At 41.8% G+C, this 22755-nt stretch overlaps 3 protein-coding genes and 1 long non-coding RNA gene across 10 annotated transcripts in view; 3 read left to right on the forward strand and 1 right to left on the reverse strand.

Moving 5' to 3' along the window:
• PEX3 (peroxisomal biogenesis factor 3) overlaps positions 1-4972 on the forward strand; it is a 21332-nt gene extending 16360 nt beyond the window's left edge. For all 4 annotated transcript variants that reach the window (XM_026119426.2, XM_026119418.2, XM_026119436.2 and 1 more), the window contains 6 exons: positions 41-95; positions 299-455; positions 1386-1456; positions 2381-2503; positions 3682-3778; positions 4182-4972. In XM_026119426.2, the coding sequence (XP_025975211.1) occupies positions 41-95; positions 299-455; positions 1386-1456; positions 2381-2503; positions 3682-3778; positions 4182-4265 (587 nt within the window). In that variant the 3' untranslated portion in view covers positions 4266-4972. The remainder of the gene's footprint in view (positions 1-40; positions 96-298; positions 456-1385; positions 1457-2380; positions 2504-3681; positions 3779-4181) is intronic.
• Positions 1159-16791, reverse strand: FUCA2 (alpha-L-fucosidase 2). Of its 2 annotated transcripts, none has more exons than XM_064509071.1 (7): positions 16491-16791; positions 14049-14236; positions 11880-12219; positions 11060-11270; positions 8957-9147; positions 7650-7758; positions 1159-2755 (listed from the first exon to the last, which is right to left on the reverse strand). In XM_064509071.1, the coding sequence occupies exons 1-7, from the start codon at positions 16721-16723 to the stop codon at positions 2747-2749; spliced, it is 1281 nt and encodes a 426-aa protein (XP_064365141.1). In that variant the 5' UTR covers positions 16724-16791; the 3' UTR covers positions 1159-2746. The 2 variants fall into 2 exon arrangements, with proteins under 2 accessions (XP_064365141.1, XP_025975587.2); XM_026119802.2 differs by lacking the exon at positions 1159-2755 and adding an exon at positions 5338-6155.
• An 84-nt stretch (positions 16792-16875) lies between these two features.
• On the forward strand, positions 16876-20002 carry LOC135327880 (uncharacterized). The gene is made up of 2 exons (XR_010388392.1): positions 16876-17089; positions 18167-20002. It is a non-coding gene; the product is annotated as an uncharacterized LOC135327880 (long non-coding RNA).
• A 672-nt stretch (positions 20003-20674) lies between these two features.
• Positions 20675-22755, forward strand: part of PHACTR2 (phosphatase and actin regulator 2) — a 150725-nt gene continuing 148644 nt past the window's right edge. Inside the window, exon 1 of one of the 3 annotated variants that reach the window (XM_064509076.1) lies at positions 20675-20975. In XM_064509076.1, the coding sequence (XP_064365146.1) occupies positions 20843-20975 (133 nt within the window). In that variant the 5' untranslated portion in view covers positions 20675-20842. The remainder of the gene's footprint in view (positions 20976-22755) is intronic. The other 2 variants (XM_064509077.1, XM_064509078.1) reach the window with 2 other exon arrangements.

Here is a 22755-nt window from a genome sequence, read left to right on the forward strand (position 1 = left end):
GTAAATCATTAGAATAATTTTGACACTTTTCTTGTTCTAGGACTGACTGAGTTAATAACTGTTGTTAAACAAGCTGTGCATAAAGTTTTTGGAAGGTAAAAGTCTATATTTCTCTGTGGTTAGCTTTTTATCTTTACTGTGATGACTGATCCCAGAACAGTGACTTTTATCAGAATCAGAGGGGTAAGGGGGGGACATACTGATTTTTACTTGTGAACACATTATCACATTATGAATAGATTAATGAATTATCATTATTAATTTCTGCAATCAACATTGTAGCCTTTTTGCTTCCCAGTGTTTCCCTTAAGCAAACCTTGTCTCTTTTGGAGCTGGAACAGAAACTTAAAGATATCAGGGAAGCAGTGGAATATAAAGATTCAGATAAGATTGCATCTTACTCTCCCTTGTGTCATTATTTGATGCCAGATGAAGAAAACCCCTTGGCTAGCCAGGTATTTGTTCTGATTTCTTTCACCTGCCTTTTTTCATTCTGTTTTTTTTATTTGCTTGTTTGTTTAGGTAGTTGGGTTTTTTTTTTTTTTTTTTTTTTTTTTTATGACAATCTCTTTTTGTACCATGGTAACTATCTTTGGTAAATGGCAGTGCCTCTTCCATAAATCAAGTATCCTTATTGCTTTAATCTAGGCAAAGTAAGGTTGATTGAAAACAAGTGTCATCCTCAGAATGTCAGCTTGGAACTCAGAAGCACAGCCAAATTACGGCTTTTGCCTGTGGTGTGTGCCATAACATAAGACAGGTTAACTCAGCCCTAAGCTAAATCATATTACCTTGCACTGGCCTACCAGCAAAGATCATGGACAATTTTAGCATCTCAGCTGATGCACAAGAAAGTGATGGTGTGCTGAAGTCCTCTCTTGATTTGGGCTGGAAAATGAATAGGAGTCAAGAGAAAGTTCTATCAAGTCTCAGTTGTAACATTAAAATAGTTTCCTAAATCTTCTGGAGGTTGTTTGTCTCCACCCACATTATGGAGTTGGAGAAAACTCATTCTTAACTTCATGTTAAACTAGTATAAAGAAGAAATTTAAGCTTCAGTAAATGACCGCATATACCTATCCCTTTAACTTAGGCAAATATGAAGGTTTTATCTCCATTTTGGAGGTCAGAAGTGGAAAAAATACTTTGTTCAATTAGTCTGGTATTTCTTTCTAATATTTTTAATTAAAACACTTATCAATCAAAAGGAATATGTACAAATTATAAAAAAAATTATCATGATATAAAATCCATTTTTTAAATTGCTTTGACTCAACACGTATCTTGACCTGACTCCAGGGTGCATAATTATACCATTGCTGCTATTATTCTTATGGTTGCTAATGGATTTCTTATTTAACAGTATCTGTCTTTGCTTTTTCTAGGCCTGTGGACTCACAGAAAGAGACACTGCTACAATTAAATTACTTAATGAAACTAGAGATATGCTAGAAAGGTATAGAGAAATATCCTGTATTGAAAAAACTGGTTTCATATAAAAGGCTGGTGAAATTTTAATTTCCAAAATGTGACCATTTAACCATTGCATTGCATTAAAACTTTAAATTCAGTGATTGTAGGCTGGGATTTTTAAACTTGAGAGCTCTGAAACTGTGGGATTTGAGTATCTTATTTAGATTTTTGTTCTTTAGAGTAATCATTTTTTCTTCTATAACAAAGCTATGTTTCTCCATGCATTTATAAACATCTATTTGATCAAAGTAATAGCAACTCAATTATAAGAAATAATCCTGTCTTGACAAGATGACCAGGATACCTTTCTCAGCCAGATCCCCTTAACCCTTCCTCACATTTTCTGTAGTTACGCAGCAACAGAGGAGTATCTCTCTTCTGCTTATACCACAGTAAATTGAGACTGATTTCATTGGGTTTACTTGCTTTGATAAAATAAACACCAATTTTGGCTTAGTTTCCTTTATCAGGATTTATTTTTAATGCATGGTTTTATGAGTGGCTGTATTCATCCTTTTACAAGAGAGCTACCAAGTGAGACTTCTGTAATAAACAATGAATACAAGTGAACTAAGCTAAATGCCAAACTATTGTTATAATTCAGCTGCTAGGCATCTGGAGGATTTTAAGCGTGAGAAAAGCCCCTTCTATGTTAGTGCTTAATAAGAAAGAGAAGTGATGAATGCTTTTGATTTATCTGGTCTGCATTAATCTTAGGTTGACTCATTTGGTAGAGTTATCTGGGGAGCCAGTATTTCTTGAGGTGGCTATACTAAGGGCCTTTCATCTGTGTTGTACATTTTAACTTATGGGAAGGATGTCTGTAGCACTAAGTACTTTTATAGTGTTTTTTAGTTTGAAAAAATAAATCCTAAAAATCAAAACCAGCATTTGTTTACTTTTTCAGTCCAGATTTTGGTACAGTTTTAAGCACATGTTTAAACAGAGGATTCAGTCGATTGCTGGACAATATGGCCGAGTTTTTTAGACCTACTGAACAGGACCTCTGTCAGAATGGCTCTGTAAATAGGTAACTGTCTTCTTTTGCTGTGATTCTTATGTGATAATACTTTTGGCTTCATAGTGAATTCCAAAAAAAGCTGTAGATTTTCCTGCCTATGTGAAGTTCTCATGCTGGAAAGAATTCTGTTTCTTGCTCACCAGGAACAAATACTGTCTCCTCATTGTGATGAAGTAGAGAGTTGGGAGTATTGCATGCTGCTTCTCACCCATGACATTGCTAGAATTTGCCTGAGGTGCCTTTCCATCATTACTAAGGGATCTGAAAGTAGAAATCAAAAGATTTATATTTGTCAGTTTTTGCCAACACTGCAAAAGTAGGCTGCCTTGCTAGCTAAGGGGGACTTACTCCATTGGTGACGACTACTGAAAGGTGTACTGCAATACTCCCGTGCGAGGCTGTGAGGAACACAGCATTCTTCTATAGTTAGAAGATAAGATCTGTATGCCTTAGGCTCTGACTGTCAATTACTGTAACTCTCAACAAAATTGGGCATTACCATGATTGTCCAGTTACATGCAGCCTAAGAATCTACAGAACGTTAAGTTCTTCACTGGTATGATGAACAAGATATTAACACTTGGGATCTTCTGCCTCTTTTTCTAAAAGACTATGTAAAAATAGCTGTTACTCTGAAGTTAACTTGGTTTTAAAGCAATGCAGTGAGAGTGTAACAAATTCAAGAGCTGAGTTCTGTATGTTTTCCTATCAAATCCTACGTTTCTCTTAATAACTTATAGTTCTCAAAGAGTAATGTTTTTTTATCTGAATGTATACTATTTTTATTACTTATAATATCCCGAAGGTTCTAGTTTGGCTGTCTGTCCTAAGCCTAGTGTGAGATTTTAGACTGATGTTCCTGACAACTCTTTATCCACACACAAACATGCATGCTCTGGCTAAACCATATTTCTCTTGCATGAGAAGCAAGTGTAAAGCCGTGTAATAGGAACACCAGCGTATCAGATGAAGCTTGCTCTGGCAGTTCTCTATAATAAATGAAAGCCTTGATAGGGAACAAACAAATTCATCTGTACATTTAAATTTGCAGTTTATGCAAAACTAAATTTTACCAACTCCTACTTATAAAGTAATGATTATTTTGAGTTGTAATAATTACAAAGTTTAATGGTTTTACCAGTATCAGAGCAGGTAAAGGTCAACATTTTATTTTCTTTCTCTCCTAGTCTTTCCAGTGTCAGTCTTCCTTTAGCCAAGATAATTCCAATAATAAATGGACAGATCCATTCAGTATGCAGTGAAACTCCTAGTCATTTTGTGCAGGTAAGAATCTTCCTTATTTTAAATACCCCAAATAAAATTTTGAAATTTAAGTTTCAGTTTTAATAACATACCTTGGTATGTTTGATTTCATTGCCTTTAAAAGAAGCAAGAGCAACTCATACAACTTAAACTTTTTGTAGATTTGCACTCTCCATGGAGATGCTGCTTTTTTTCCCCTAGAATCTCTTCTCTTAACTAAACACTATAGAAACACAGAAAAGTCTCTCAACTTGATTCTATTTGCAGTTCTGCTCATAAGCATTTCTAATACAAGAAATTTGAGTTAAATCTCTGTGGGAGTGCCAGGTGCTTTTCTCATGATGAATGCAATTAAGTACTGCAGCAAAAACAGGAAAGTGGTGGGTGTGTTGCTTAAGCAAATTCTTCTTTCAATTTCTTCCAGGACCTGTTGATGATGGAACAAGTGAAAGATTTTGCTGCTAATGTGTATGAAGCTTTTAGTACCCCTCAGCAGCTAGAGAAATGAACTGCACATTAATAGGAATAGATCATGTATTCATAACACATCCCTTGCAACTACTGACGAGATTTGGGTTAATTCTATAATGGTGTAGGAGTGGTAGACTAGCAGAGGGAACATACCTAAAGAAAAAGTTGGGAGTGAGCCCATATTTGTTCTATCTAATAGAATTCTGCTTAAAGCACCCATTTAAAATACTCTTCCTGAAAGAATCCCTGTATGTAGAGAGTTTTCTATTAAAAAGTGGCTAAACTCTTCCTTATTTATGATAATTTTTATTTCATCCAAAAGGCATCTCATGACAGTATTACAACAAAGTTGTTTAAAAAAAAAATTGCCTGGGCTGTAGTAAATTTTGGAAAAAAAACTCATTAACAATAATGATCAAAGAATAGCACAGAGCACACTCTTCTTCCCTAAAGCTTTTCTTTTTATAAAGGAACACTCTTCTTTCCTTGATGTTATGAACATTATTCCAAAAACTTTCTGAAGAATGAGACTGTCTTTGTCAACTGATGCACATTCCTCATCAACATGTTAGGGGGTGGTGTCCCTATTGCTTTATACCTAAAGAATGTGGATTTTTAGAAGTTTTCTTGTTTATGCTGTTCAAACAGCAACTGCTGTACACAATAACTTGTAAATATTTTATCTTAATTTGTATTAATTTTGAGCCCAGTTGTCTGTATTGTAATAAAATATTTTAATGTAAAGTTTGTGTGTAATAACTCTAACAGCAGAAAAGGAAATACCTCAGGGGCTCGTTACTAAAGTTTTGACACAGTTGAAAGAAGAATAAATGCACAACTATTGCTCTACAAGTTTCATTTATCTATGTTATTTAAGAAAAAGAAACTTTAATCTCTATGTTGAAATAACTATAGGTTTTGTTGTCCTCCCCCTCCTTGCAAACCTCACATTGCAGGTCTATCAATTCTAACCCTGATATATGATAAGTTTGGGAATATTTCTCGTTGGATGCAATCCACCCTCTGCTTCAACTTTGGCAGAAAGACAGCATTTGAAGATCCCTAGCAACTCTTGATTATTTCTTTTTAAAAAAACTTTAGTCACTGAAGATATTTATTTCGTTTAATAGTCCATAAAAGGCACCCTGGTTAATTGCATAAAAGCAACAGATCTAAATAGGAGTCAGCTTTAACCTTAAAAAATGATAAAAAGAACAGCTAAAAAACCCTCAGTTCCAATAATAAATTTTGTACTTAATCCCAGTAATGGACAGAATTATTCAAAGGTAGGAGCTTATAAAACTAAACTACTACTGAAACTACCAACTGCCAGTTTTTAGCAAGCACTAGGAAAGCTTATTCTCCAAAACTGTCAGTCATTCTTTAATGGACATTTTTATGGAAGTTTTATTTCTTGCTTTAAAGAAGTTGTATCACTGACAGCTACATTTGCTGTCTGATCAGTTTAACACAGGCTTGAGTTAGGTTTCTTCTTTCTCATGGCTTTAAAAGCATAGCACCTCTTCACATAATTTGGCAAGAAACTGGTTCAAAAGAAGAGCAGAGAGGTCAAGGTAGGTGCTGAAACAAATTGCATGCAGTGATTCAACTGTCCAGTAGTAGATTCCATGAGACTCTCTTCCATCCTTTAATATTAGTTCATCTTTCATTTAAAAAGTGAAATGATTGATGTTTCTCAAGGAAGCAAGCAAGAGGTAGAAACCAGTGATGAGAATTTGCAGGGCAGAGGCAGGGGGAACAATTTGCTACCACCTGAGTGTATGGCTCAGTTTATGTTAGTCAGTTGCAAAGCCCAGCCCCACTGACATGGTAACTGCTTAAGACTTAATTGAGGTAGAGCTATCAGCATTCCCTTTTCTCCCAGTGCAACCCATTTCAGCAGTTCCTTGTGGCCAGTCAGCCTCACCTGAAATAGAAACCAAAACTAAAATTAAAATAAAGCCTTTAACTAGATACAATTGCATAGTTGACAAAAGCAGTGTTCCTTCATAGCTACTTTACTCTCAGATTATCCTTAAATACCACTCATCAGCCACATGGTATGACTGATCAAAGGTCATAGGACCTTGCAAAAATACTTGCAAAGTGGACATGTAAGTAATAAAGCTAGTAGTGTTATGTCTAAAATTGAGAAGTATTTAGGGCCATAAAAGGTACATAAACATTTTTTAAACATATTTTGCATGTGATTTAGGGATATAGGCACCAAAACATTGAGCTTAGTATCATTTATGTCTTAAATGCCAGTTTCCCATTGTAGAATTTAGTCTTGAATTAGCATCAGTTTCTTACAGAGTGCAGACAGTTGTCTCTGAGTAAAGCTGACCTAACCAACCCACACAAATATGTTCTGTGGGGAGATGCTTATGCCAGCTGGTGTGAAATGCTGAAAACAGTGGAGCAGCTTAAGTCAACAGTTGAAGACCAGCCTTTAGCACGCAAACATTCTTCTTCACAGACAGTCTAGGTGTGTCATTTATGTTTTACATCATGTTTGGAGCTTGCTTTTGAAACAACTGATTGTCCCCACTTGCAATGCTTTCATCCTCATCACAAAGCTATTTTACCTCTTTTCAGAGGAAGCTAAACCAGAAGACACAGTCCAGGAACACACTAAATCACTTTAGCTTCTACTGAGCATCCAGTATATGGGACCAGAATAAAGCTAATCCAGAGGGACCCCCGCCCCCCCCCCCCCTTAGTGCATATAGTGTGGATATGAAGTCCTAAGCACTAATCATTCTGCTCTATAAATCTGCTCCTATTGGGTCACGCTACTTGCAAATGTAGGTGCAGCTTCAATGTCCTCAACCTCTGAGCATGGCTTGCTTTAAGACAGATAGGTAGGGTCACTGTGACTTGCTATTTTGTATCCCTGGGCAACTAAAGTCCTTTAAAATGAAAGTCTGTGCTCTCTCTTTGTGCAAGGCCTTGATTTGAAACTATTGCACCACTACAGCACTTACAGTATAGCCATACAAAGTCATGAGAATGGACACTTCTATAGACAAATCCTGGCTTAGAATCTATACTGGAAACAGGAGGGTTGGCAGAGTTTTTTTCCTGCTACTTGGCCTCTTTTTCTGATCCTCAGTTTGCAAGCTAAAACATATCTCAGCAACAACTAGGTCCAACTTTACTTGTTGGAGAAGAAACATCCCACTGGGAGGACTACGACAAGGAAGGTCCTAAAACGAAAACTAACATTTTGATGGGTCTCTTTAATATTCTCTGTCCCAAGAGTTATGCATTCCCCCAAATGCCAGAAACTAGAACGCACACTGATGGAACATGATAAATACTTGAGGTGTTTTCCACATGCCTTGAGAATATGTTCATTCCTTGCATTAGGTATTAAAAACCTCACTGTTTTAAAGGAGCAGGGGAGAAGAGTCTATACCTGTGTTTCTCCAACCTTAGCCTGTGGTTCACCAAGTGCCAGAGTTCCATAGATCGGCCAGTTAAGAAAAATGGCATAGACTTTGCCTTCTTTAGGACTGAATGTGTACCTGGTTGGAAACAGGGAACAGAAATGCAAGTCAGTTTCCCCTGTAAATCCTCCAAAGTGGTATATATCAGTCATATACATCAAGATAGGAAAAACAGATTTGAAAAGCTGGCATTAACAACATGTTCACATGCATAACCTTCCTTTCAGATAATCCTCACCCTTTAATAAGCTACTATTCCCTGCAAATATGTTCCAACAAACTAGAGGCAGTGGAGACTATTAAAGAACGGAAGTGAAAGAGCCTCTCTTATATCTTTAGTAAGCATATAATACTGCTGCTCAGTCATGTAGGAAGGAAGATGTAGGGTACAGGGACTCTGCAGGTTATATTCAGGAAATACGGTAATTAGCATACATACTCAAGCATATAGTAATTCCACAGAATAATTTACTAGGAGTTTGTGCAACAATAAAACTTTCATCCTGCACAGTTAATTTTTAAAAATTGAGTTTCAGCAGACATTATCTACAGTCTGTCCTTGGTAATCTTGTGGTATATATTTGAAACATTTCTCCTGTCTTCCTTCATTTTAATTTCTGGGAACAATAAAAAAAGATTGTAATGATTTTACTAAAGAGCTGATGTTTTAACATTTCAAGGCTATGGCTAGATAGCCAGATCTTACTGGGAACAAGAGTAAAATAAAGCCCAGTGAAGCAGAGAAGAGGGTCAGACCAAAACCCTTGTAGATCATGAGGTGTTACAGCAGCTATAAGGCACAGAGGCAGAGTGGAGTCCAAAGACTGGCTGAATATAGTGACCAAGCAATTGCTATCATTTCCCCACACCTTTTTACCTCACAAAGAAGTGTGAAGTATGCTAGACAGATTTCTAGCCTCTTTCTCTCCTCTGTTTCTCAACAGTAACAAGTATTTCTACTATACAGATAAACACTTCATAGCAGTTCTATACTTTGGATTTTTTTTTTTTTTAAAGTTTCTGTTGCCAGCTACACTAAGTACAAGATCATTAAGGAAACACATGCAATCTTCCCTCCAGCCTCAGCATCATCCCAAAACTATCTTCTCTGACACCCATTGCCTACTTATGTCTTTATACACACCTTTACGTGCACAGCTAAACTGACAAAAGCATACTTTTCTTTCCAGCATATAGAGTAAGCTGCAAGTCATGAAGAATTTCATATAAGCTTCTGCTGCATTATATTGCCTCCATTCTGCTTCAGTAGCCTTACCACACTTCTGGTGTGACAGTGTCATTCTGTGCTCTCCACGGTTTAGTTCCATAGATGGCTTCTCCATTGACTTTCAGCCAGGTACCCATCTGCCTCAGGCGTTCTTCAAATATAACAGCAATGCGACCATCATGAGTGGGCCCAATATTCATCAAGAGATTACCCCCACAAGATACTGTTTCTACAAGTTGCTGAAATGTTTTTAAACACACACACAGAACATATGGTTAAAAAACCCATACACTTTGAAGTACTTACTAAAGCCTCGTACATTACTTCAGAATAATGGACTGAACTGGCTATGTTACTGCTGTGTGTTTAGGCTTGGGGGATCATCCCAATTGTTAATGCAAAATTTAAGTTTCCATATGAGGAAGCTCATATGGAGTCAATTTAATGACAGAAAATAGCCCAAATACAGTCTCACACCAATAGTTCTGACCGAATCTACATTTGAATAAGATTCTACAACTTTTTAAGCATTTTGATTTCTACAGGAATTTCATGAGAGTTTTACTAATAAAACAGGGGATTATTTCTCTACACAAGAAGAGAATACAGCTCATAGATGCCACTTCATCATTTTTATTGAAGCTGAGGCAACTTCTTCCTCTATTTAATGCTCTCCCTATTTTTATGGTGATGACTGTAAAAGAGTAAGAAGCTTTGGATATTTAGTATCTAGTTTTCACAAAATATTTAGAAGAAAATGAAGCACTCAATATTTTATTTAGAAAAGAAAAAAATCTTGTCACTGAAGGTACTATCTCCCAAGTATTCTACCTTTTGCAAACAGAACCAGTAACAGAATAGGTATTCATATATTAATAGTAGTCATAGACTTCAGGGCCTGTAAAATGCATGTAGCATATAACTGACTATTTCTGTAACATGCAATGTACAGATGGAGATTCAGATGAAAATTCCTACTATAACACGAACATTCCTACTATAAAAACACCAAAAGAGGATGGAAGAATGAATATGTCTTCATATCAGTGGACATAATGGTAAAAAAAAGTTACTCCATCTAATCTAGATGCAAACACTCATTCATCCTGGAATAGAGCTTTCCCTGGATCTATTAATCCAAGGAGCAACTTACAGAAAAATAGGTAAACGATTTTACTAATAAATCTTTTAATCTCAACGCTTGGTGATAACAAGTTCTAGCTTCAAGAGGCTGCATCAATGCCACGTTGTGAACTTCACAACCTGCACACAGGTTGCTGATTCTTCTATAGAGTCCATCAGCATTTGTGTTCACATCCACACTGCCCTCCAGAGATAAGGACTGAGATGCATGAGTCTGAGGATCAGACAGCTGGGGACAAGCTACTGAATGAATTAAAGTCTTCCGCTTCTGAAAAGAGCTTACTTCAATTTGAAATTCTCTCTTGCAGGGAACAGATTTAGGTTAAGTAACAAGAGTAAGCAATCATCCCCTTACTAGCTGAATTTTGCAATTAAATGCATTTTCTCTGAAAGATAAGTCTTGCTTTCATCCAGCTTTCTTAAGTTTCATACTTTTTCTTTTTTAATATCTTAGACTATGACATTGAATATCTTAACACAGGATATCCTGTATCTGCTAGTGCTTACCTGTATGTCTGCAATATAAATGCATTTAAAAAGTTTCTCTTTGCAAGATAAAAGACTATTAAGAGGTATAAAATGTTTCTAGCTGGAAGGGGAAAAAATGTAGCCTTCAATCAGCAGTTCCTAAATAAGAGCTGTGAAATCACAACTGTTTGCTTCTCATCAACTTAAAAGTGAAGTTACCAGAAACTAGTAAAAGAGACTTGCTAGATCAGTGAACTCTCAGTCTTTGGCCAATTACTCACAGAGGAAGTAGTTTCTAAGAAACTGACTTAATTTTTATTAGGTAACTTTTCTCATATTAATTTCATAGAAATGACTAAGAACAACATGGATATTCCATCCTACTAATGTTAGGCTGCAAATGAGCAAAATGATTTATGATTTCATGCATTCATTATTTAATTAAAACAGTATTTTTCATTAAAAATACAACTGTAATACAATACCATATAATAGGAGGGAGAAGCAGAAGTTGCATGTGACCTATTTGTCCTACTGTACCTTGACCAAGTCCTCAATTGTGAAGTAATCATCAAGCTTTGCATCCCTCCTGTAGCCCCACGACCGCTTGTCAATAGTCATACAGTTCTCCCATTTGTGAGGCAAAAGGTGTCCAGGGTTATATCGGTCACTACAAGTGTAGAAGCCTCCGTGTTTACAGATGCTACCAACTCCCCAGCGGTCATTTGTCACAACTGTATCTTGAACTGGACTGAAAATATAAATATTTTATGAACTGCAGTCACAACTAGTAGAATCCCCTTCCTCACCCCCCAGAAAATAATATTTAGGGTGACTTCTGCACTACTAATTTATTACAATTCAATTGAGTGCAATTTCAGGGATCCTATTCTAATCCTTTTCTAGTAAAAGGCCCAGATCAGCATTTGTTAGGAAAATATGCTGAAAACCTTCACATGAGATTTGCAAGAAAGCATGCTGTACTGCACATCCACTGTCAGATGTCCAGTCCATGATGACAACAATGTACCCATATTCTTAGGTTCTTCTGCTATCCTGTTTGCCCACGCAGTCCACAATACTTATGGAAGAATATAATTAGGTAGAATAATTGATATCATCATAACTGATGAACTTGCAGATGTGATTAAAAATAAAAGGGGTTTTTTTTGTTTTAAAGCAAGCTTTGATTCTTCTAGGGAAGACCTGCATTCTTGACACTTTATATTCCACAAAAATTAAGATATAGTTAAGTCCCCATGAGTAGAGGCAATAGATTCTGCAAAATATACAGCAAATGAGACCAACTAGAAATGGAACAGTGTTTCAGATCAGGAGCTAAGAAAGCATCACTATATACCTGTCATTATACAGCCAAGCTAAGAAACCAGTGCTGTTCCAGTAAGTATCTGGTGCATTTCCATTTCCATCAGACCAAATTATTTCTGGTTGGTACTTGGTAACAATTTCATAGAGTTCTGGTAATGATTTACTGGTTGGAAACTTTCTTGTCTTGAATACATTGGTGGCATCCTCAAGAAAGAGAGGATTGAACCATTCAAATAGGGAGTGATACAACCCAAAACGCAAATCAGTCCTGTTTCTAAAAGATGTTGCTAGTTCATCCACAAGGTCTCGTTTTGGTCCCACATCAACAGCATTCCAGTTCCAAGAATATTTGGACCCCCACAAAGTAAAGCCTGAAAAGAGAAAATTAAATGATAACAAAGGGAAGCAGAAGAGGGGAAGTTATAGTTCCTCTTCTGCAGTTTTCACGCACACAAGTGTGTCGCGAAGTGTGCACACACACGTGTGTATTTTTTCCCTCCACACACATGCATTTATATATTTAAAAACATGCAACTTCCAGGTCTCTACTAAATTAGGATAATTATTCCTTCCTCCTTAGTTGTTCATTCCATTCAGATGTCCCAATTAAATTAACCAAAAATATAGCAACTTTGGAGGCATCTGGATTTCTGCAGATTGTTTCAAATATAAATTCTCAACATGCAATCAACAATAGGAAGAATGCTCTTTCAGTTGCAGAATGCACTAGCTATCATTTACATTCAAAGACTATTCTCCTCCCTTCTGTCTACATCTTATGCAAACATCCACTTTTCATTTATCTTGACATTTATAACAGCTCAGTCAACCAGTCAATAGATGTATATAAGCAGAGTACAAAAACTCCTGGAATAGCTTTTAAAATATCAACATTAAGCATGAGGAGGAATTTAACTTTTCAGAGACTCAGCAATCCAACCTAAGCCCATTAAGTTCCACCACCAGAGGAGCTCAACTCTCACCTTCAGACTGCTTTACAAGCATTGCCTAATAAATCTTACAATATTTTTGTGAAATAAATACATGTAATAGCATCTACAAGACAAACAAGCTAAAAATTCATGCCCAAGGCTACTGGACAGACTAAATGAATCTTGGTTCTTTTGAAATCAGTAGGAATTATGCCAAAGGCATCACTAGGATCAGAATTTTGTGCATCAGAACTGCTATTAAAATTCACAAGTTACTAGTTGCCTGTCCTGTACCCAGATCTCCCCAAACACAAGCAACATTCACTAGATGTGCTGTCATATTGTTTCTCCATATTTTATGCTTTTCTTCACCATCATGTTTCTTTCTAGCCATCTTACAATTATGCTGTCAAAAATCAATGGTGTCTGTGAAGTTCTCCAACACCTTCATAGAAAAGGCATGCAAATGTGAAAGTTCAGTCAAGTCTAGCAGTCAGCTAGCTACACCACCTTCTAGTAATTTAACAGGAGTCACCAAAAGCAGGAAAAAATAGCACAGGAAGTGTGAGCCCAGATGAGAGTTAAGAACAATTAACAGGACAACGGCTCAGGCAACCCACAAAATGACTTTCTTCATAAAAAACTTCTTGCATAACCTTAAGCAAATCACTCACATCTGTGTTTTGATCCTCAGCTGTAAAACTGTAACATTCTGCCTTATTTCTTTCAGTGCAAGTGTGACACCTGTCATCTTAGAGTCCCCATTCAGATTTTAGCTTCTACAGCATCAGGAAGAACTACACTCTGTGTATGTTTCTAACTCTGAAGTGAACTCCTGGAACATATTCTAAATTCCTTGGAGAAATCTACAGAGCTAGTTAACTGCCCGTACACAGCAGTGTTCTATACATAAAACAGCACAGAGTTTACTTCTGCTCGTTCCTTAGGCAATAAATTACACAACAGTCGGAAAGGAACTATAGCTACTGCAGGAAGCTCAGCAGTACCCACTGTTTCAGGCAAGAGAACAATGGCACAACCAATTCCTCCTTCTATGAAAGCTTTATGACTATAGCTATCATGCAAGCATCAGGCAAAAAAATGCATACTTCTTGGGTGGGTCTTTTCCTCTCTGGCTGGGTTGGGGCAGGTAAGTCAGTCTGCCTGTCTTTCTCTGCCTCTCTCTTAGCCAGCAGGAAAGTTGCCTGGGCTTTTCTTCATCTGACAGAAATGTAACAATTACTAACATTCACAGACCTTCCATTTACCTTCATGATGTTTTGAAGTTATGACAACGTATCTTGCACCTGAAGCCTTCAAAATATCTGCCCACTGGTTGGGATCAAAGAATTCTGCTGTAAACAATGGTCCAAAGTCTTCATAACTAAACCCAGGTGGATAATTTGCCTCCATAAATTTCACGTAGGGCTCTCTCTTTTCCTTCTGCCAGTACCACCTAAAAATATATAGTAAAAATACAGCTGCTGACATATTATGTAAACACAGAAAAGTGAATTGAAATCATGAGCTTCTAATTGCGTCCACACTGAGGCACATGCTGTTACATGACACTGGAAATGGAATAAAATCACTTCAGAAAGTAACAATTATCGAAGATTTCCTTTTCTTGGCCCTGTCTCCCCGTGCTACTTCTTTAAAGCGCTCCATTTTGGAAAGGTCCTGAGATTTTATCTGCAGCTACGTCACAAAGCAGCTGTACTTTGGGAATGGAAAAAATAGCAGTCTTATTCAGTACCCAGATCTGGAAAATTTACTATAGGGCATAGTTATGCAGTTCACGTAAGCACCTCAGGTGTCACTAGGAATGTCCTTTTTCTGGACTAATACGACTCACCCTTCTCCAGTCTAACACATCAGCCAGACACCCCTTCTCCACTCCGCACACTGCAACATCTGTCACTCACAAACATGCAAGCCAGCAGCTCTACCTCTGTCCTGGACCAGAGTCCTCCACGCCAAACGCAGCTGATTAACCTGATACGCAAGCTGACACTCGTGGCCCCAGAGCAGGAGAGAGGCTTGACTGCAGAGTGCTGTAGCCATAGCACATACGAGGCTGTGAACCAAGGGAACCCTACTAGAAGGCATGTCCTCCAGCAACAACCTGCTCCTGCAAGACCCCCTCTCATTACAAACAGGCTCTAACACGCAGGTATACCTCTCCCTCAATCCACAGGACCAGTGCATGCAGACTTAAGAACTAGAAAAGAAGCAAGGCAATGACCTCCTTTTGCAGCCCACCTCTGCAAGGCAGGGACAATTTCTATCCTGTTTTTCTATCACATCAACACCTGATCCAGTAATGTCACTAGCCCAACTGCCCCAGTCTACAGCAAGTTGGGGGGTGAGACAGTCTTCCTCCATGAAAGGACCTGAAAAAAAGACTCATCTAAAAGTATGCAATCACATAAAAAAAGATAACATCCTTCTCTTGCTTCTTTCCTTTGTCATACTGCTTGCTAACAACGTTAAAAACTGTTGAAATAGAAGTGTTAAGTTTCAGAAACATTTCAACCAAGGAAAAGAAAACAGGTTAGGTAATTGCTAGAATTTATGACCTTCCATTTCAAGCTGTCAACAACAGACCTCCATTACTGACTGCGAGCGCTACGGGATGTCCCTGAAGCAGCTCCACTCCTGTACATGCCAAAGGATGGGAGACAACAGGGATGTAACAAACAATTTCATCAACTACATTAAAGTGTTTCGGGATCTTTTTAGAAGAACAGCAAAAGAATGAATGTGTGAGCCTGAATCTGTGTACAAGTATCAAAGCACTGCACTCCGAGTAAGGCCTGAACCCAAAACTAACTTTCTTCCCCTCCAAAGAGTCACTAATTAGTAAATGGAATCCATGCTAAGAAACTGCTGAAACCCTCAAATGACACTCTGAAAAGAGCAGGCCGAATTTTGTCTACAGAACATAGTGGTTTGCTTGTAGTGACATTGGTTTGTTTTATGGATGTATCATTAAGCTTCGGACATTGTATTAAGCTCTGCAAGAGATGTGTTATTATCTTCACGTTATAAAGATAACATGACTTATTCAAAATCACACAGGAAGCATGTGGAGAGCATGCAAAGGAGATGGCACAACAAATGGCTACAGCCAGAGGACCTGAGCCACTGAACACTCACACAAACCAAAGGTTTTATCCAGCTTCTGAATTAAAATTACTTGCAGGATCAGAGCCTTAGGTTCTTTCCAGTGGAATAGCAAGCTCCTCAGCCTATCTGATCAAGCGAGGCCTCCCTCTGCTACTCAGTCACCTCCTGCACGAGCATCGCAGCAAAACAAATCTTTCCGCTCCCCACTCTCTCTGCAACCTTAGTCGAGCACTCAGAAGCTTGAGGAGCAGACAGACAGGCGGACACACGTACCACAGTCATATCAAAGCCCTGCTTCCTTCATAAACCAGGCCACAACGCTTCCGGCTTGGCCGATGGCCCTGAGGCAGGTGAATGCCTATGTCACACACGCCACAGCTCCAGACGCCCCCTCCGCAGGGGCTTCAGGCCTACCCGTTATCTGAAAGGGGGGGGGGGGCAAAACCACCCCCAAACCTGTCCGTCCAAGGAGCTGCTTTCCAAGAAAAGCCTAAAACGCGTGGCGCGACTCTCTGGCGGCAGCGGGACCCCCATTCCCGTGCGCGCTGCCCGGGAGCCCCGCGCTGTCCGGGGCTGCTCACCAAAACCACTCGCTGCCGAAGCTGGGCACCGAGAACACGCCCCAGTGGATGAAGACGCCCAGCTTCGCCTCATCAAACCAGGCGGGCAGCGGCCGGGAGTCCAGCGACCGCCAGGTGGGCTCGTAGCGCGGCCCGCCGCCCGCCAGCGGCAGCGCCAGCAACAGCAACAACGGCGCGGGCAGCCGCAGCGGCGCAGGCAAGCGCGGCGCGGCACAGGCGGGCGCGGGGGACATGAAGGCCGGCGGCAGGGGAGGCGGCGCGGGCGTTACAACGCCGCGGCGCGCGGGCGGACAGGGCGGGGCCGCTCGCGTCCGGCGCGGGCGGGGCGGCCCCCGCCCCCGCCGCCATGTTGGTGGCCGCAGGGCGGGGGTGGGGGGATGGCGTCGGTGTGGTGTGCAGACGACCCCAGACCATTTTTGATATTTATGCGTTAGAGGTGGTGTCGCTGCTATCAACGCGCTTGGCAGACTCGGCACCTCGGAGACAAAATCCCTGGGTGGGCTTTGGTCCTACCCACCCTGGCCCCTACCACGAGCACTGCGTGGGCAAGGAGGCCCTCGCTGGACATGTCTGCGCAGCTTTGCACTACACCTGAGAAGGTGATGGCAGAGCCAGTGTGCCCTTCAGCCAGGCCCTGGCTGTGGGGGTGGGGGTGGGGGTGACAGAGTGGCTGTGGGCACCCAGGGCCGTACAGTCACTCGGGGGAGGTGGGGGCGGGCTTTCCTCCAGCCTCCTCCAGCCTCCTGAACTGCAGCACGGAGCAAGCCACCAGCCCAAGTTTTACTTGTCCCTGCCATCTCTGGGTGAATGGTACTAACTCTGCATCAGTAATTCCTGCCTGTGCCCCTCTCTGTTCTCTCCCAAGTCTTCCTTCTTCTGTATTTACCTCTTCTAAACTGTCATGACAGAACCTCATAATTTCCCTGGTTTTAGATGATAAAGTATGTAAGCCAGGGATTTCATGTCAATCAGTACTGTTTTATCTAGCTGCTGTCTCACAAATAGTCAGCTGAAGAGGATTTTAGGAAAAGGAAGTGACCCCCTTCTACCTTGGACAACATCCTATCTTTCTACTTTCACTTTCTCCTTCCCCAGGACTGTGTGTCACGAGCTGTTAGTGCTCAGCCGTGCTTAGCTACAGTCCAGTTCCTCAGAACCCAAATTTGGATCGTTCTCCCTCAGTGCTGATCTGAAAAGCTGCCGGTGATTACCCAAGGTCTGGTTCTGAGGTGGCCTCAACAGGCTACTGGTTTTGTCCTTCCTGCTTCCTCCCCACCACAGGCTCAGTGTCCCACCACAGAGCTTTATTTTCCTGGCAGAACATGTCAGGATGCAAGTTTTATTGCTCTGCAGACCTCCTTTCAGCCCACTGGGTGGTTATGGCTTCCAGGACGAAAAGGTGTCCCCAGACTCATCAAGGAGAGGTTTCTTTGTTAGAATGATTTTGGAGGAAGCCTGTACTGAAGCTCCCTTGCTTCGGTAGCTGACATTTCACATTTGTGCTGCACGTCGTGGGTGGCAGACACATACTTTAAAAGATGCATCTTTTTAGCTTGGGCTACTGCTTCTTTGGTCTTTCTCGATACCTGGATTACAAACTTTTGGATCAGACCCTAGTTGTCTTTGAATGGCCTTTGTGAATAGTTTGGTTTAATGAGCAAATACTTCCTTTCCAGAACCATCACCACCAATGGAAATGTCACTGGCAATCTCATCAGAACAGTTGAAAAATAAATGGGCAGGCAACAGAAGCAATCTCTTTCCACCTGGGAGAAGTGTACACTTTACTGTTGAGGCTTTTCCTGATCTATAGAACTTCATTTTCCAGAGTCATTAACCACAACTTTTACACTTTGTCCAAAAACAGTTAAATGGCTATTAAAAAGAAACGCACATCGTTTTTTAATATTTTCAGTTACATACCTTAAAGAGTGTACCAAGTTGCAGGCTGATTAAAAAGCATTCTGGCTTCCATGGTATCATTCTTTTTGACTGACTGTTCACATTACCCTGATATACAAATGTACTTTGAAAATCACACATATGAGACTTTCTTTCTTTTTTATTCCTTTTTGCCTGCCTCTTCATACTTGTCTTTTATATTCAATGCTGACCTACTTTCTCTGTGTCTTCTTTTACATTCGTTCCTTTAGATGTGACTTTGCTTCTCAAAAGGTATTCCTAAACTCCTTTGACCTCTTGTTACGATATCTTTTCTAGTTTCTTTTTGGATTTCTTAACATTCTGCAGCCTTTTCTTTTTGATCACTGGCCAACACCAAAGGATTTCAGGCACTGAGGAACTCCTTAATGAGGAGTTTTGAAGCATCCTCTCTGAAGCTTATTCTGTACAACCCACTGAAGTTACAACTGCTCTGTGGCTGAAAATGCTTTGAGAGAAAAATCATCCCAGAAAAGCTCAAGGGTCTGACCCAAAGCCTACTGACATCAGTGGACTCCCATTGACTTTGCTGAGATCTGGAGCTGGAACTGTGTATTTCATTTAATTAACTTTCTTGCATCCTTTGTATCAAAAGAAGAAAAAAGAAAAGAGTTCAGTAAACAGGAGTCTTCCTGTATGAGTATACTTCTGATTAAGGCTTAACCAGGTTCAGAAAATGTCGCCAGCCCACACATGCTTAGCCACTGAACTCTCTAGTGAGAGAAAAGGTCCTGTAATGATGCAAAGCTGTAAAGGGTAAATAGTTAAAATAGTACATTATGAGATTCGGTGTATAATATGAGACCCGTGTCAGCATCTTTACAGGAAACTTTCTGAACATGGGCAGAGAGTGTCTGTACAATGCAGGAGTAATCTAGCCCCCCCAGGAAGGTCTGCAATTGCAGAGCTCCTTGCTGCAACAAGTGAGGAGAGCCTGTACAGCACAGTTCCACTTTCTGCAGTTAAGACAGGAAATGAATGGTCACTCAGTGAAGAGAAGGGGAAAAAATGAAGGCAATCCCCTGGGAAATGATGAACAGAACAGACCTTTTGACCTGCGTAATTGCCAACATACGAGACTTGCATATTGGATCAATTGCCTGGACAAAGGCAAACGGTGTCTCAGTTGTATGACTGCTGGGAAAACTGCGGAACAAATGCGCCAGGGGAGCTGCACGGGGTCAGGCGTGGCAGGGAGGGCACTTGGTTTCCAGGTAGGAAGTACCTGAGTTTCACATGGACAGATTTCAGACTCGATGGGATTTGATTCAGACCTGAGGTAGACAGTGGTAGAGACTAGAGTCTTTTCATAAAATCTGAACGGGACTTTCATCCTTGATAGTTAGGTTGTGTGATATTGGATGCGTTAAAAATACAGACTGAAATCCTGTCAATCTTTGCCATTCACTTCAGTGCAGCTGGGATTTTATTCAAGGCAGAATATAGAATTATTTGTGTAAAAAAAAAAAGCAATGAAACCATTATATTTTCTCCTGCTGTCTTTTAAGTTGATCTGTACATCTGTAAAATAAAAAAATAAAACCATGCAGCTTGATTCTGCTTTTACTGAAGTCAGTGTGAGTTCTGCTTCTATTCTGAAAGGCAGAAGGAATAAATTCTTGATGTCCTTAGAAAATGCTGAGTCACGTGATTGTGACCTTGTTGTGAAAAGCATGTTGCCTATAACACAATGTAAGAGCAACTGGGGAAATGCCTGCTCTTTAAACGTGAAAGCCTCCATCTCCGGCGGGCTTGGCTCACCGCAGTCCCTACCAGTTGAGTGATGCCATTGTGCAACCTCTTTGTTATGGGAGGATGGCAGGTGTAGGAAAACAAAATTGATATTGTCAGTTGTTCCACTCGCTAATGATGCTAAGTCTTTTCCTTCTGAGAGTAGAAAATTAAGCGGAGCCAAGTGATTACCGTGTCACGGCCACCGCCGGCGTCAGTGAGAGTTGCAAGACGAGGCTGAGGCACAAATGCTCTCCTCCTCCTCCTCCTCCTCCGCCCCGCCGAGCTCGCCAGGGGGCCGCAGGTGCGGGCCGTCCCCCCGCCCCGCCCGGCGCCGCCCCGGCCGGGGCAATTGCGGCCGGGCGGCACAACCCGGCCCTCTGAAAACCCGTGCCGGGGGGTCCCGCCGGCAGCTATCGGGGGGCACGTGCAGGAGGCAGGGGACGGCCCCCGGGCTCCGCGGCAGTACAGCGTTTAGCCACGGCAGGCTGCGGCTCCCCGCCGCGAGGCTGTCCCCGCGTGCCCCGGCCGTCCCGGCGGGGCGGCTCCGCGCCGGGGCGGTCGGAGCCGAGGGGCGGCTCTTCCTCCGGTAGCTCTCCCTCTGCCCTCCTTCGTGGCCTCCTCCCTCCCTCCGCGGCTCCCCGCCGGGCGGCCCGGCCCGGCGCGGCTCCCCGACGGCGATGGCGGGGCGGCCGGGGAGCGCCGCGGGGGCGCCGCCGCCGCCCGGGCCCCGCGGCCGCTCCCAGAGCGACCTCTCTGCCGCCGCCTCCTCCCGCAGAAGCTGCCGGCTCCGCTCCGGCGTGGGCGGCTCAGGTAAGGCAGCCGCCGGCCGTCGAGGCCGCGCAGCGGGGCCGCGGCCCCCTGGCCTCGGGGCGGCGGGTCCCGGCCGGGTGCCCCGGCCCGCGGGCGGCGCCCGCCCTCATCGCCGCTCCGCGCCGGGCAGCTGCCCCGAGGCCGCGGGGACCGGCCCCGCGCCGCCCGGCGGCATCTTCCTGCCGCCGTGACCGCCGTCTCCTCGGTGGCCGGCGGTGCGTCTGTGCCCGCGCTAGTGCCTTCTCTCACGCTGGTGTTGTCGAAATTCTAGTGTTTCCCTCCGCGTTTTCAGGTCTAGAGGAACCCAGCCGGGACGCGGCTGGGTCGCGTTAGCTGAAGCTCCTGCAACTGCTAGAGCAGAAAAGCCCGGAGAGGGCCACAGAGTGTGTTTTGGAGCAGGCATCAAAGCTCCTCATGCCGCTGCTCCATGCGTCTCGCTCGAATGGTGTATTAGAATTTTTTTTTCTGTACCTATACTGCCTTCTAGTTCTTCCTAAGGATGATTTCATTAACAGGTTAGGCAAGAACTTGTGAGTCAGTATCCCTTCCACTAGGAGTTAACCACCGCAATTGCACTTGCAGTGCCCTTTGAGACAAAGTAGGGCCCCTGCAGGATTCAGAATAACTCCTGGGTAAAATGAGAGGAAATGAGGATCCTAGTTTACGGTATAGACATTTGAAAGTGGTCAAAGTAAAATAAATACATAGTCAGCCAGGTAGTTCCTTACTGGGGCTGTTTCCTGAGGTTGAGTATTAAAGAAGGTGAAACTTTGGCCTCCATATTGCTGAGCACATTTTGCAAGATAATGCTTGCCTTGTTGCAAATCAGCACTACTCTGTTGACTAAAATGAGACTGCAAGCATGTACATCCCAGGAGATGCAAATATTTTAGATACAGCCACAGGATGTGCTGCACAGAGGTGCATGAGAAACCACAATACTATCAGGGACTGTGTTTTGGGGAGGGAGAGCACCTCAGAGCCCTCAAGGGCACTGAGGGACCTCATCTGCTGTAGCATCCATTAGGGCAGCAGCGTGCTGTTGTGTCTGCAGCAAACCACCATGTCCCCTTACATTTGTTCCTCAGAAATGCTTAAGACGAAGCAGACCATTTGCTTGGGGAAGCTCAAAAATGTGGATAATGCCTGCCTGATGTGCAAAGAGGGACTGAAAGCTCATATGTTTACATAGGAGTGGGGAGCCTGTGTTAGATTCAACTTGTGGGGCAAAAAGCTGCAAATGAAAAGAACTCAGTGTGCCATTTTTCTGCATCATTTTGTGGTTTACTCTTTTCCATATCTACTTTACCCCTTTCCATATCCACTTACACATTATATTCAAGCAAATTTGGGGCAGGAAGAAGGGAGGAAGCGACTGCCAGTGGTTTGTTCAAAATAGAATTACTTTTAGATGCAAGGCAAGGTGTATTTCAGTATTGTCTGGAAGATTGCTGCATGAACGTCACCCTCCAGTTTGCTGTGTAGACAAGATGCCTTAACCTGGACGCAGAGGGATCATCACAGAGGTTGAAAAGTTTTAGACTAAGGTCTAAACCCAATCTTAGGGTGAGTTTGATTGTCAGTGTAACTACTTGGACTCCTACCAATGAACTGCATTCAGTAAATGAGAATGGCAAATCCAGTGGAGGTAAAATGATGGTGTTTTCAAAGATATGCTGTTGTTTGGAGTTTCTTAAATAGAAAATTTAGGTCTCCCTGTTGCCCTACTTCATTTTTCTCTTTTAATTTTGAGGATGTGCTTCCTGCCAGCAGCTGACAA

The sequence above is a fragment of the Dromaius novaehollandiae genome, chromosome 3 (genome assembly GCF_036370855.1).
Source record: "Dromaius novaehollandiae isolate bDroNov1 chromosome 3, bDroNov1.hap1, whole genome shotgun sequence".
Taxonomy (NCBI): Eukaryota; Metazoa; Chordata; class Aves; order Casuariiformes; family Dromaiidae; genus Dromaius; species Dromaius novaehollandiae.

Coding starts and splice junctions, on each gene's coding strand:
- FUCA2 (XM_026119802.2), bottom strand. CDS start 16,723: ATGTCCCCCGCGCCCGCCTGTGCCGCGCCGCGCTTGCCTGCGCCGCTG. Junction 14,237..16,490: donor TTCGGCAGCGAGTGGTTTTG/GTGAGCAGCCCC, acceptor ATATATTTTTAG/GTGGTACTGGCAGAAGGAAA. Junction 12,220..14,048: donor AACTTCAAAACATCATGAAG/GTAAATGGAAGG, acceptor TTCTCTTTTCAG/GCTTTACTTTGTGGGGGTCC.